The sequence below is a fragment of the Gigantopelta aegis genome, chromosome 6 (genome assembly GCF_016097555.1).
Source record: "Gigantopelta aegis isolate Gae_Host chromosome 6, Gae_host_genome, whole genome shotgun sequence".
Lineage (NCBI taxonomy): Eukaryota > Metazoa > Mollusca > Gastropoda > Neomphalida > Peltospiridae > Gigantopelta > Gigantopelta aegis.
In genome coordinates this window covers 32,761,581-32,777,437 of record NC_054704.1, presented here as the reverse complement: position 1 = coordinate 32,777,437, position 15,857 = coordinate 32,761,581, and the positions used below count along the sequence as shown (strand labels likewise).

General features: G+C 36.9%; 1 protein-coding gene across 1 annotated transcript; it reads left to right on the top strand.

Annotated features, from left to right (window-relative positions):
- The first annotated feature begins 1,120 nt into the window (after window positions 1–1,120).
- Window positions 1,121–15,651, top strand: LOC121374489 (A disintegrin and metalloproteinase with thrombospondin motifs adt-1-like). Its single transcript, XM_041501586.1, has 10 exons — window positions 1,121–1,208; window positions 1,699–1,869; window positions 2,646–2,810; window positions 6,636–6,800; window positions 7,763–7,930; window positions 11,396–11,560; window positions 11,823–11,987; window positions 12,736–12,900; window positions 13,385–13,549; window positions 14,357–15,651. The coding sequence occupies exons 1-10, from the start codon at window positions 1,121–1,123 to the stop codon at window positions 14,575–14,577; spliced, it is 1,638 nt and encodes a 545-aa protein (XP_041357520.1). The 3' UTR covers window positions 14,578–15,651.
- The last annotated feature ends 206 nt before the right edge of the window (window positions 15,652–15,857 follow it).

Here is a 15,857-nt window from a genome sequence, read left to right as displayed (position 1 = left end):
CTTTTCTTTTATATCAAAATAATCAGTGGCGGATCCAGTGTCAAATCGAGCAGGGGTCACAACGAGGAGGTGAAGCTGGCGGGTGGGGAAGGGTGGATGGTATAGCATTGCAATGTTTTTTTTAATATTGTTACAACAGGAAGGGGCGGATGTAGAATTATTTTATGGAGGAGGTGCAGTGCTTAAAAGGGCGCCTACTAACAGTATTTAGAAGTAAATTAACCATGTTAGTAACATATTATTTATGGTAATCTTTCACAGAAATATCACACTGACCGTTGTAAACATGTTCCCTACAAAAAAAAACAAATGTATTATGTTTATCTGGATTTTTCACAGCACCTCGAATTTTGGAGGATTGCATATCTCCGATAATATCGAGGACACTTCATACGATTAAATTAATGCAGTAGACTGAATTAACTTCCGTATGTTTCTTTTAAAGTCTTATTAATATGCATTGGGGTTACCAGGGGTGAGAATGGGGGCCATGACCCTCCTCAGACACACACCCACACCCACACCCACACCCACACCTATACACACGCAAACAATGTGGGTGGCCCCTCAATATAAAACCATCAATATGCCAATGCCTACGCACACCCAAACTCCGACTTCAACGGTCCTGATAAACAATCAAGCAAACAAACAAACAATAAAACACTTACCTCTATTGATATATTCACTCGTCATTTGTAGAACAGTACATAAGTTAGGTATCGTCATTAGGTAGAATTAGATCCGTGCACAGATACTTTACATTTATATGTACACATTTAACATAAATATGATCATTAAACAGCGATTCTGTTCGCACATTTCTGAAGTTAAAACAATAGTTAGGAAAATGTACGTAGTATCGCTTTGACATCAATGAGCATATTAAAACGACAAAGCATTGTTGACGTCACGTCAAAGTTCAGGTCAGGTCAGGTCATAGTGTTTAACGTGCACATTCAAGACAAACTATTGTAGCGCACGCCTGTCATGGGCGCAGGTGTCGGCTTTTGCCGGCTCCTCCGTCGAGGACATGAAAGGGCGGGGGGGGGGGGGTATCGCCCACACATCCGGGGTCGGAAGCGGGAGAGGGTGGCTTTTGGAGGTATTGAATTTGCAAATGTCCTGTGGGATTATAGACAAACAGAAACTGTTTTGTGATTTCGTGGAGCTAATTTGGAAGTATAATTTGGAGCGGTTAGCCGAAAGTGAAATAGAGATAGTTTTAGTTGTTTTTGACTTAGTTGGTCAAATGATAACTCTTGTCACGCCAACGTTTCCGGACATTTTCGTAATTTAACAGAAAATGTTGAAATGCCATTTTAATGTACACCCAGCTCTCTGTCATTTGATCGACACATTATTGGGTATAAAGGTAGCGCAGGATAGCGTACAGTAATAAGCATTGTCTGTCAACGGTAGGATTGATTATGCAAAGAATATAATGTACATATATAAATAGTATTGATGCATTAAAGTAACAGGTAAGTGTTTGGGGTTTTTTGGGGCCATGGAGGCGATATCACATCTCCCCCCCCCCCCCCCCCCCCAATCACACCTCACCCCACAACGTTATATATTTTCCTGTCACTACATAACATGAGCATAGACTGATGGATCCGCGCCTGATAATATATATTATACTTTTTTTAAGTATTTGAATTGTGACCAATATTTTTGTTTGTTTTTACCAACCAGTGAACGGGGTTTGGTCTCTATGGGGCTCGTGGGGCAGTTGTTCCGTGACGTGTGCAGACGGCATCGTGCAGCGAACGCGCCAATGTGACCATCCTCCAGTTCTGCATGGAGGAAAAGCTTGTCCGGGAGACGCGCTCCAGACCAGACCATGCACTCTCCCGCAATGTCCAAGTGAGACACTTTTGTTTTTGTTTTAGGGGGAATATTTGTTTAACGACACCTCAGGACATTTTTTCAACTGCATCTATTTGGTGTTTGAGATGTGGTTATTTCACCACTTGGCTGAGAAAGAAGGAGACGAAACCGGCTTCCACCGAATAGGCCACGTTTGCTGATAAAGTAGCACGGAATCTTTTATTTGTTAATGTTCCAGTAAGCAGGACAGTACATACCAAAGCCGCTGATGCATCAGTCGTGGAGTGCTGTGATACTTCGCACTTCTGCTACTTAGCAACTTCCCGCCCAAAATTGTTTAGGATTTTTAGCGCGAAACAAAGATGAAGGGCATGATTCCCATTAACCGAGACTTCATTTCAAATAGGGTCTCAACATAGACAATTGGCATTTGTCAACGTTGGTGTATAATAACCATGGTTCTTACTAGCTGAATATGGCCCGAACAACGAGAAATTGCCAGGGCTTCTGTGGACATTTAAATGAATATTTAAGCACATAGCAGTTTTAGCATCCTTGGTGATCAGATCAGATATACATTATTTTCCAACTCGTTTGGCTAAGGAATACCAAATTTAACTTCACCTTCATTTGAAACCCAATATCCGGTGTAGTTTTCTTGCTAGGGTGTCGTTAAACATTCATTCATTCATTCATTCATTTATAAATTCATTCATTCATTTATTAATTCCCAAGTTTAATGTGTCAGTATTGCAATATATATATACCATTTTTGTTACATTAATCTTCATGACTTGTGTATGCTGCTGTAGTTGATGGTGTTTGGATGGCGTGGGAGCCGTGGTTGTCGTGTTCAGTAACGTGTGGGGAAGGAACACACATCAGAAGCAGAGCGTGTAAAGGCCCGTTCTATGGTGGTAAAGAATGTCCCGGAAGTCAGACACAGACTGAAGTTTGTAAAGATCTAGAATGCCCAAGTAAGTGTTACTTGTATAAACAGTCATATACCAATAATATTATAATTACTTAACAAAACAAACAAAAAATCATAATCTGAAAAATCATAATTTATTATATGCATTCTGACTTAAATTTGGTAATTTCATTCAGGAATTTGAACTAGGAACCATAAAATGTACTAAGAGATCACCATATTTCTAAATTTATAAACAAAATCATTCATTGCAAACTTTAAAGATATTATGACATCAGAAAATTTGGATGTATTATTTAATGTATGTCTTTATCTTTATAATGTGCAAAAACTTAGAAATACTTAAATATTTAAATATATACATAGAGTAAAATGTGCAAACACTACACATGCGCAAACATGTATAACAGTTTCTGACTGTATTATGGGCCTATGGCCTTTATACTGAATAAAAATTGTCTTGTCTTGTCTTGTCTTGTCTAAAAAAAAACACATAATATATTGCACGAACATGAAGAAACAATTATTTCATCTTTACCTTATTGTTGAAACTGATATTGTTTTCTTATTCTTTGATTTTTAACATTTTCAAAGCTTATAATGGCATGTGCATCGTGGCGACGAGTGCAAAATTAACTTGTCCTCCACCACGTTATTAATACTATAAGATTCAGTTGGACTCTGTGTAATAAGCAGTGCAGCTTTACTTTGCTCTTCTTTATTAACTGTTATGCTGTTTGATGCATAATACATGTGGAATTTGTTTATGTGTCAAATAACCATGTGTACGACATGCTGATCTCGCGATATCCGTTTAATAATGCACGTCGTGTTGCCGCCGCTAATCAAATCGCGCTTGACTCGATCGTCTGCCGCGAGCATAGAGAAATGTTCTGGGCTCAATTTTACAAAACATCGTAAGCCTAGTTTTGCACGTAAACGTAAATCTATGACTAAACCACAATTTGCATTACTATTATAGTACAACAAATATAGTTAAAAGAACACATATTTCATTTTATTTTGTCCTTAAAACGCTCCATCTTCTGTAATGATGTAATTTTTTGTGTGAAATAGATGCAAACAGGTGTAAATGTAAACCCGGTATAACTGCCAGTTGCAGACGTAAACTTACGACGTTTTGTGAAATAGGCCTCAGGCTTTTACTTTTGTGTTTGGTTCAGGTTCTGGGGGTTTTGTGTGTTGTTTTCGCTATTATTGTGGTGGTGTTTAAATTTCTTGAAGTCATTGTTATTTCTCAGCTAGCGTTATATACTGGAAAATAACGTTTTAACTGTGTTCTTATATTTTACTTTGGTTAAGGGCTGTTTTTCTGGAATCAGAAATAGTTTGTGAACTTTTTGGAAGATGGAAAGACGTAACACACGACTGATTGATTGGTTGGCTGCTGCTTGGTTGAATGACTTGTTGGTCATCTATATTTGTGTAGTTACATGTAAACAAGTAGCGTTATTCATATGTCAAAGGTTTCTTTTCAGTAATACAGTATATCTAAATTTTTATTTTACAGCTGTGTTATGGTTTTGTTCTTTTCAAATGGTTGACATATGTTGCTAGCTTTGCTTATGTATCGCAGTTGATGGTGCCTGGGATTTGTGGCAGACGTGGGGCGCATGCTCCGTGACCTGTGGTGGAGGTCAGCGAAAACGGCAGCGCAAATGCAACCAACCTCTGAACGCAGGCTCCGACTGTGTTGGAAGCGCTATCGACGATGCTATCTGTAACACTAACCCTTGTCCAAGTGGGTCTTGGGTTTGGCGCAGAGTTTCTTTTCTAGACATCGCATCGTGTAGTTAGAGCACTGCTTCAATAGGCATAAAAAGGGAAATTATTCTGCATTAACTGCGTTGATTCAGTACCCACTTAACATACTGTGTTCTGTAAGTGGAATTAATTCAACAATGTTTTTATCAGGTGAATTAAAGATACAATGTTAGGTAAGTCTAATTAGGGCAACGATGTTTTATTAATGTAAAGAAACAACAATGTTATATAAAATTAAAGGAATAAATGGTGTGTGTGTGTATATATATATATATATATATATATATATATATATATATATATATATATATATATATATATATATATATATATATATATCAAATCATTAGTCAAAATAAAAACTTCACTATTTGGTAACTGAAGTACAACAACGCATTATACAACAATACTTTTTATGTTTAATTAAAGCATCAATTTCTTTTATGTAACGCTGAAGAAATTATATGTTTTCTCTGATTCGGTTTTCCAAGTATATCAAAGGCCGAGGTATATACTATCTTGTCCATGGTAATGTGCATAAAAAATCCCTTACTGCTAATGGAAAACTGTAGCAGGTTTCTTCTAAGGATATATGTCAAAATAACCAAATGTTTGACATCCAATAGCCGATGATTAATACAACAATATACGTTAGTGGTGTCGTTAAGACAAACAAACTTAAATAATAACATTTTCTTAATACATGGAGTCAGTGTTTTCAAAGTGTTAGATGAATTGATGATTTTCTAATCTTGCTTTAAAAGACATGGCACGACTCTTGTCAGCAAATAAACGGGTAGGCCTGTAGTAGCCGCTTACACGTCTCAGTAAGTAGACAGCTTTATTAGTTTCACCTTCTGTAGTCAACAGATATAGAGAATAATACATGAGTGGCCGTTAGATACCATTTATCTCACAACGAGTTGTTGTAAAATATATCTAACGAGCGAAAGCGAGTTAAAATTTGATACGTTTTTAAACAACGAGTTGTGAGATAAATGGTATCTAACGGGCACGAATGTATTATTCTATGTCTTACATATCCTAAAAAATACCAGGGTTTAAGCACATTTTAACATATTTGTTTACTAAAAGTTATTTACAGCCGTTGCACTTGTAGCTAACTTACGCGTCACAAACACATGATTGTCAGTTTAACTAACGTCACAGTGTAATGGATTTCCACCGTGTTGTTTTTCATTGGATGTATGACACTGGTGACCTGGTCATCGCCTAGGAACAGCCAGTCGTATGTCTTGAAATTGTTAACACACGTACGTGTGTAAACAACCATGTGTTATCAAAAATAGCGCATAATGTTCTCACCAACGGGTGTGTAAGAAACGATGTTAAGCAACTGACTGCGGGGCGTACTGACTTCAAATAATCTTAATTAACTTGGCTATAACAATTTTTATTACACCTAGGTACGTCCGTCTCACGTAACACCACACGTGTAGCCAGTTGGGTGACAGACCTTTTATGGCCTTCATCGGTTCTTCTTTCTTTCTTTCTTTTTCCTGCTTTATCTTTCATTGTTCGTCATAGCTGCATACACTGTTTCATCAAATGTTTGTATCTACTTTTGTTGGTTTATACATCTTGTTTGATACCCAATAGCCTATTCCGTTTATAGTGGGATGTTGTTAAGCATTAATTAATTAATCTTTTTCTTGTTTTTGTTTCCTTTTGTTTGGAAGGATAAAATTTGTTGACCATTGATTTTACCTTTTGATTTAGTATGCTGAAAACAATATTTGATCTTTTTCTGACTACAGATATATGCTGATTTGGTTTATACGAATTTTTAGCTTGGTTATCTCATATTAGCAAAAAAAATGAACTGGCAGTGGTCAGGTCATAGGTTTTAACGTGCACATTCAGAACAAGCTGTTGTAGCACACGCCTGTCATGGGCGCAGGTGTCGACTTTCGCCGGCCCCTCTGTCTATTCACAGGCACTTGAGATTCACTTTATACAGAGCAACACACTGGCTTACTTGCTGTGAAAAATAGCAATATAACTAACATTATTGGTTTTTATTATTACCTTCGAAAAACCCTTCAAATGTTCGTTGTTTTAGTTGACGGTTATTGGCACGACTGGGCTGAGTGGGATCCGTGTAACGTGACCTGTGGGGGAGGTCGGCAGAAACGGGAACGAGTGTGTGTTGAACCCCAATATGATGGAAAGGCGTGCAACGGTTCAGCTGTTGAAAGGAGGGATTGTAACACGAACAGCTGTCCAGGTAATGTCTTAGCTAGATGTACGTATCTTGATAATTAAGCGATAGCTAATACAACTTATAGGCACTAAGACCAATTTTCAGGAGTAGTGTTGTAGGTTTTATATATATATATATATATATATATATATATATATATATATATATATATATATATATATATATATATATATATATGTTTTTAATCTTGTTTTCAGTTTTGATATTTTATTATTTATAACGTAAACCTCTTTATTTTGACAAACTGAGAGGAATTTGTACGTGTTATTTTAATTTGAATATAAACGTATTTTTGTTGTAGATGCTTAAATATATCAATAATTAATATAGTTTACAACTAATTTATTTATTTAAATTATATATAAATGCATTGTGTTGCTTGCGCGCACGCGTTGCTTTAATAACAAAGTGCTTTTTGTTTAGGTTTTTTGCTGCTTCTGATGTCATTAAAGATGCATGTTTGTTTCTTAGCATTGAAACCTTAGTTTAGAATTACATATTTTGGAATATAAATGTGTATGCATTTTAGAATTTGTTTTATTTTTTAAAGATTTACGAAGATTTATTCAAGACCAGCATGAATAAACGTCTATTTAAGTTCAATGAAGGGGAAGCTAATCCCCTTTGTGAAACCATTGATCAATTTGTGCACAAAGTCTTGATCACCTGTTATAGAGATTAGTTTTTATAATTTTTTGTCCATAAGAAGAGAACTAAATAATGATTGTATTCCTAAAAGGCACATTTAGTGTTTTTGTTTCTATTTTAAATAAATACTCAGGGCATGCGCAGTACTGTCGACCAATAAGAATCTCTTGTTTGCTGTATGTTTACACATGGAGGATGTCACTTTTTTATGGTGACGACAAACAACCGGAACTTATTTTTGATAAGTACTGTTCATGGTTCCAAAGGGTATACACACGCACCAATCCTACCATTACACATACTCCAATGACTTACAGTCGATGGCCATTGGATGGACTGGGGATCATGGGGCACGTGCGATGTCTCGTGCGGCGGTGGCATGCAAAAACGAATTCGCGAGTGTTACAAAGGGCAATACGGCGGAACTAACTGTGTTGGTGGACTTCCCGAAGAAGAGAGGCAATGCAATTTGCAGAAATGTCCAGGTATTATAGTTGACGCCAAGAGTACCTATTTGTGTTAAAGATTCCTACATGTAATACTGTCACCAATTACAATCTGGATAATGTGTCTGCAATTATGCTAATCACATGTACAGTGCGCAATTGCTTCTATTTTCGTTTACAGAGAAGACATCGTGATTGCGTGACTAGTTGAGGAAGTCCATTTGGGTGTGAATTTGTATAAGTTTCGCAAGCTCTTAATAAATATTTGATTTATCGGTCATATTTATACGGTCAAGTTTATTTTTAAATTAAATGTTCATGGACAGTGTTTGAAGTGTTCTCATTAACGTGGAAAGGGATTATGTGATACACGTCATACTATGTTTCTCAAAATAGAAGGTATTTCATTATTAATTATCCGGTGATCTTATTAGTGACCAATGATTGAAGCATATTGTTTTTGAAAAACAAATCAATAGCCAGGGAGCCAAATGGTTTTACCTGACATGCGATGCTGTAAAAGGTTGTGTGGTATCAATGTGTTCAGAGACCCTTCCTGGGTATCTTCAAGGTGCACAATCCGAAAAATGTGCTGCTGAAAAAAATATTATAGACGTTTTTCAAAATGGCCGCCATCCAAAAACGTTTTTTACCATATATCGGCCCACGGTGCACAAAGAGTCGTGATTTTAGTGGATATACCCATGTTTGTGGGGTCACAGAATCCACTGGATCAACCAGCCAATATATTAAGTCGTTATATCTACCAAAAATCCAAAATGGCCACTAAAATGGCTGCTGTAAATACAAAATGGCCGTCGTAAATGCAAACATGGAAATATATTGGCAAAATTATATACGAAATGTATGGAAAAGGGTTGGAGGTAAGCAATCATAATGTAATGATCCACTGGTATACTGCTCTATTAGAACAACAGCAAACATGGCTATGCTATGATTTGTAACATTGTATACGTGTGCAGTTATCACAGTTCTCGTCATCGCTATTGTCACTTCCTTCACTACTCAATTCACCAAGTTGTGCCAAAAGTCGTGCATGGCTACACTTGTCTTGTGATCCAGTGCATCTACAACCAATATAGCACAGTACACCTTTCTTGACACAGGGACATCTGTTACCACATCCTTTGGTGCAGGTGCAGGCAATAGATCTAGCCATTTCCTGAGGCCATACGGGTTCAGAAGTTGTAGCAGGAACAAAAGTGTCATTTTTTGCAGTCCAGCCAAATTCTTCAAATAAAGGTAAAACTTGGCTTGGGAATATGGGCTGACGTGTCTATTATGGTTGTCAATGCTGCACGTTTCAGATGAAGCAGGAAGGCACCTTCTGTTGGTGGAAGAAGCTTCAGCAGTGCGTATCGGTTATTCAGAAACGTGTGAGCTCTGAACACAGCAAGAGCTTGATCTGCATCACTTTTTTTGGCATACACATTGATCATAAGTTGTCTTGCTTGTTCGGTGACATTGGTTTCTATATCAGTGGAGCCAGCAATTTCAGCAAATTCTTGTAAGGCTGATAAATTGAGATTCCTGCTGGTGGATAACCATACCTTCTTACTGGTGAAGTAGAAGAAAGTTGTTTTATCCCTTCCACTCAAGCTGTGAACGAAAGGTAGAGATCGGCATAGAGATTGCCCTCATGCAGAAACTATGTCATGTATGGGCAAGTATGTATCTCTGTCTGTTCTAATCCATATATCCGACACATCTTTTAGCAGAGAGGATGAATAATAGATGAAGAGGACAATGGCGTATGTGTCATTGGCATGAATAACCAAACATTTAACATGATCATGCTGGTCGCTGTAGATGGCATGCAGGATGAGTCGAGTGTCTGCCTCCTCCTGAGTGGATTCTAGTTCATCTATTGGAGTGACAGATTCTTCATTGTTCCTAACAGTTTTGGTTTCCTTCTGAAAGCCTCCTCCTAGATACAGATCAATATTTCCCAGAGAGGAATAGTGTGCTCCCTCCACAGACCATAAATCACAAAGAAACTACTGCAGTCGTGCTTTGATTGCAGAAACCAAAAAGAACTCAAGTGGTTCTGGGGCACGTATTTGTTCCTGAATGTCATAAACTTTGGGCTGTGCTGATGTTGTTTTAGCTTGTTTTTGACTGTTCAGTTCCCTTCAGGCTTGCTATCGTATATCTGTCACAGCAAGAGTGAATCGATTCGGTATCACTTGGTACATCTCAGAGAAGTAGGTGTTTGAATCGCTGAGCAATCTCTCCAAAGGTTTCATCCTTATGGAAAGATCAATGACGAATGGCAAACATGGCATCTACTATGACTGCTGTATTAAGCTGGCTTTCTGGCAACTCGGTAACCGCACTCACATCTGTTTAAGCTTTAATGGCCTTGACAAGGTTTGCCTTATTACAAGTTTCTCATTTGACCATCTTCTGTAAAAATTATGGTAGAAATTTGCTGCATTCATGGTTGCCGATATAGTGGATATATATAATGTCAACCTTTCCACCACTTGCAGCAATCTGAATCATGCGAAGTAGGGCAACAGATTCATAACTCTTCACACTTACAGATATTTTTTGCCAGATTTTGCTTCCTTATTCTGAGTAGCACATGTAGGCAGCTTCACTGTTTTTGTTTTCTTCTGTTCCATCTGTATTGAATCAGATAATGTCTTGGTGCCAATTTGTTTAACATGTAGCAGCTGTTGTTGTAAAACTGGATCTGCCTTCTGACCAGTAGCTACGTTGCTGCTGAGATGGCAGCCATTTTGGAATTGTAGTAGATATAACGACTCTTTGTATTGGCTGGTTGATCCAATGGATTCTGTGACCCACAAATATGGATATAGCCACCAAAATCACGACATCGAGTGCCGAAATATGGTCGAAAACGCATTCAGATGGCGGCCATTTTAAAAAACGACTATAATATTTTTTCCGCAGCACATTTTTCGGGTTGTGCACCTTGATGATGTCAAGGAAGGATCTCTGAACACATTGATACCATACAACCTTTTACAGCACCCCATATCAGGTTCGCCCAACACATGGGGTTTGGCTCCCTGGCTACAATAAGTTTTCCATTACTTATTAGGCCTTCTCCATAAAACATACACATCACGACATATACAGTTATGCAATTTAACTATGAATAGAAATTAATATTATTGAAAGAGAGACCATTGATTGTAACATGACCATTCCAAACAGGATATTTAAAAATAGAAGAGAAAACCCTCAACGGCTGTAGGTTATAAAGTGCTGATCTCACTTTAATACATCGTTGGTATTTCAGGAAACAGCGAGCGTGAGTTATATGGTCTATGTCGTAGTTACGCGCGGTGTTCCTTTTTGTTAAGCTGCTGCTGCTGCTGCTGCTGCTGCGTCTGCTGCTACTTTTACTGCTGCTGCTGTTGTTGTTGTTGCTATCATTGTTGTTGCTACTGTTGCTGCTTGCTATGGACAAACTATTCGCTCACCATTCACCGAACCCTTTCTAATTTCTAGTCGATGGTGTGTGGGATCTCTGGGGTGTGTGGTCCATCTGCACCGTCACCTGCGGCAACGGCACTCAAACACGCTCTCGCACATGTCGTGGGCCGTTTTATGGCGGGCGGGACTGCGATGGCTCTAACACAGACACGAGGCACTGCAATACACAACCTTGTCCAGGTCAGTTGTGCTTATGCTGTGCTATACTGTCATCACAGTGGTGTTGTCTGCTTAGTTGCATAGTGTTGTGTAATTCACAGTTTGCCGTTTATTTTATTTTTTTAGTACCGGTATTTATTTTCCTTTTCACTGGCAGGGCAAAGGAACTTTCCCTTGCACTTTATTTCAAATGTTACATATTTTATGAGTGGTCTCTAGTGTTTGTTTTTAAGTTTTCCGAATATTATAATATATTGGTGTTGTGGACTAACATTTTCTTCAGTGGATGGCATTTGGAAAGCATGGGCGTCATGGTCTAATTGTGACGTCACTTGTAGTAATGGTACCAAGATGCGAAAGCGAGCATGCGCAGGACCCTACTTTGGGGGCAAGAACTGCTCAGGTCCATTTGATGAAATTGCCCATTGCTTTCTGCGTCATTGTCCAGGTACGTCAAACATTTATGTATGAGATAGTTAACATACGAGTTTGTTATTGTACAGTTCACGAAATTATCACTTTACTTCAATATTTTTAATGTAACAAATTTGCACAAGATGCAGTTTCAAGTAATAAATGTTTTAAGAATAGATTTATAAATTTGGGAAACTTCTTATAGACATGAAATCAGCCCTTAACTCTTAGCGTCTTGTCCCATTTTCTACGACCTTGAGTCTGATGTTAGATTCTAAACGTTCTGCCAGTATTAGTACTGAGGTGATTGCATTATCTAATTAAAATAGCACATAAGAGTATCAAATGAATTTCACTGCATAATTTGAGAGACGCCAACAATTAATATACACAGCCTTGATTAATATTATTCAGGCGATTTTTATAACCAAATATTATTTGTCATTGTGCAACTAACCTTCATGGATATTATTTTAAATGTGACTAATATTAACACCAAACAAATACACTGCGAGTAACTTGTTATTATAAAGTGTATTATACTGTTTGAGTGTAGCCAGAGAGATGCACCATTTATTCTCTGGAATGCATTTTTTGATAAAACACCGTATTAGATCACCTTAAGAAATCTTAACGAAGGTTCACTTTAAAAACAAATGCACACACATTAATTATAAATATCCTTGGCGACGCCACTGGTTTTATAAGCCTATTGTTTCTGGAGTACAAAACCAAATAGTCCATACGACACAGTTCGATGTCTGGTGACTGGAATATTTCAGTGGACGGGACGTGGCAGACGTGGGGTTCGTGGTCGACGTGCTCGGTGTCGTGTGGGGGAGGATCTATGTCACGCTACAGGTCATGTGACGGACCGATCCACGGAGGAGAGGAATGTGCTGGAAACCACACTGAGACCCAGATATGTGGATCAAGGCCGTGTCCAAGTAAGACCACATTTCACTTGTGTTTGACTTATTTTAGTTTATCTATTTTATTGGTTGTCTTTAGATATTTTTAACTACACCTGTGAATGAGTTGCTTTCAATGTTTTTCGATTACACGTGTTTTAAAATTAATTAACTGCTTTCAGTGTTTTGTTTTATATTGTTTTCTTCGTTATTATGTAGTTTTATTATATTCTAATTACGTTTTTGTCGTTACATTACCAAAATCATGTACATTAAATGTGTATTTTATATTAATTGTTTTAAACTACTTATTGTAATTTTTTCATCTGTTATAGTCAAGTTATATGAGTTGGTTACTGCCATTTTGTAGACTAAAATATTTTGGTCAGTTTCTTTGATCTTGTACACTAAAATAGTTTGGTCAATTTACTTTGATAGAATTTTGCTTTTAATTATTTTTAAAACATACTTAACGCAGGTTTAATGATATATTTTGTTTATCATAAATGTATGTTTTCAGTTGACGGTCTGTGGGAAGCCTGGTCTTCCTACACCTCGTGCAGTACCACGTGTGGAGGAGGAATTCAGTTTCGCTACCGCACATGCGTACCTCCTAAATATGGCGGTACAGACTGTGAAGGGGCACCGGAAGAAAATCAAAGCTGCAGTGACAATCCATGTCCAGGTAATGGTACAAAAATACTGGATACTTTGATATGGTTTGATCATTCGTGGTACATAATAATTAACATGTTGTTAGTTCTACCTTTGTATATAATGCATTTATACTTGTTGGTTCATGCACCAGTATCTTTTAGTCTGCATGCTTCTTTATATCATCAAAACACATATTAACAAAACCGTAGTCGTATTCCAAATCAGAGTAATTTATCAAAGATATAATTTTTTAGAAAACCTCGTTGCTTCCTCTTAATTTCCTTATCATCAATTTGTCTGAACAACAAAATAGCAATACATGATCAGGGCCGTACAGAGTCGAATGGGCATTTTTGCAAAATAGTGGTTGAGTGCATGAATCTACAGCTAATGCCTCGTCTATGTTAGAACAACCACTCCCGGGAAGATCTTGTCATTTATATCTGGACATAGTGTAAGCTCTTTTGACACTACAAGCTTGGTGTTCAATATTATATAGTCTGCAATATTAGAACTGTATTGAGGTAATTAGAATATTGAGTATTTATCACGTCATTGGTTCAGTCAGTTGATATGTTATGTTCTTAAGAATAACATTCGTCCTGCTTATAGAGATTGAATGGTGAACTGCAAAATGACTTTAGCTTAACCATTTTAGTTTCGCTCTGGAACCATTTAGTGATATGAAGCACAAAACAAAAGTAACTGATGAAATTAACTTGTTATTTTAATTGTAAGAAGCATTTATAGCTTAGAATGATTTGTACCAACACAGTTTAACGTGGTAAGTGTATTATATAAAACCTATTTTTGAGGAACTGTTTCTGTTTCTCAGTGGACGGTGTGTTTGCGGCCTGGACAGACTGGAGCACGTGCAGCAGAACGTGCGGGGGTGGTGAGACTGTGAGGACGAGGACCTGCACAGAACCATTACACGGAGGTTCCAACTGTTTTGGAGCGTGGAGACAAAACGACACGTGCAATACACAACCGTGTCCTGGTATCCCAGTCTTTATTTTTGTCCAGCATTCAGTATCATTATATCGATTAGTATAGTATGATGATTGTTTTCAATTGTATGTATTATATGTTTTGATGTTACTTGAATCTAATATACTGTAATAACGACTGCGTTGAAATCTAGAGCATATAAATACTAGTATAACAAATAAAAGGAAATATTAGCAAACTGTAATTGCATCAATTAAACAATATAATTAGCATCACTGAAAACAAGTATAGGATTGAATCTAATTTGTTTTGCATACACGATACCTTAGCTGTTGGATGAATTTTTATTAACGTTTTGATCAAACTTTGACAGTCCAAATATATTGCAGTGCAAAGCTATAAAGACCTGAGACCGAGAAGGCTGTAGCATTACCTGATGCCAAACGTATTTACTTTTACAACCCTGCAACGTCACAAATACAATTATAATTTACTTTTCTTGTTTTCTTTTTTCGGGATATTTATTATTATATGTTTATTTGTATTTACTGTAGCTAAATGTATAGTAGAATAATAATATACACCGTTCAATAAGCTATTTCTCATTATAATTATAAGAATGGTAAAAATTAACTGGAACGAGAAATATGTTAAATTTAATATTTTGAGCATCTTGACCTACAGAACTAGTTACAAAGATCGGAACGAAAAAGCTGTCGTGTAGTGCTATACCAAACAAATGTGTACAAAGACCTGTCGGTGACAACAGCAAGTGTGCTTAGTGTAAATGGCGGAAGCCATTATGAACACTAAGTTTAAGGATGAAATTTAAAGACTAAACATGCTGCATTATCAAATTATAAAAGGAAAAAGAACAAATGAGATGGGATGATAATAATATATTTTATGCTTGCACTTAGTGTTTATTTGTTTTATTTTTGACAGTGTTGTGTTGTAATATGTTATTGATTTCAGTTTTGTTGTCTTGTGTGTTTATGTTTGCTCATGCAGTGTTTCGTCTTAATAAAAATCACACAGGCTAAATTGTGTGAAAATGTTATAAAACTTATGTGATATATTTATATTACTGTATAATGTAGAATCATATAATGAAATGCATTTAAACTGTTTTATTTATTTGTTTGTAGTTTTGTCATGGATGTTTTTCTTGTATAAAGATTCTACTTGTCAATTTTTAACGTTTTCTTTTTTGGTTTTGAGTTAAACTAATTTGTGAGTCCAAAGTATCACGAAATTGGCATTTGTAATCGTTAGGCCATATAAAAAATAGTTGTTGAACGACCTCGGCCGCCCTCCCACGTATTTATCATTTATAATGTGATCTGAAGTTGCGACACACTCCACTGAGCAACATCATTCTTCAA

Excerpts from the sequence above, each read along its gene's own strand:
- LOC121374489 (XM_041501586.1), top strand. The coding sequence starts at position 1,121 with ATGTCCTGTGGGATTATAGACAAACAGAAACTGTTTTGTGATTTCGTG. Across the intron at positions 7,931-11,395 it reads CAATTTGCAGAAATGTCCAG|TCGATGGTGTGTGGGATCTC; the intron begins GTATTATAGTTG and ends TCTAATTTCTAG. Across the intron at positions 13,550-14,356 it reads CAGTGACAATCCATGTCCAG|TGGACGGTGTGTTTGCGGCC; the intron begins GTAATGGTACAA and ends TCTGTTTCTCAG.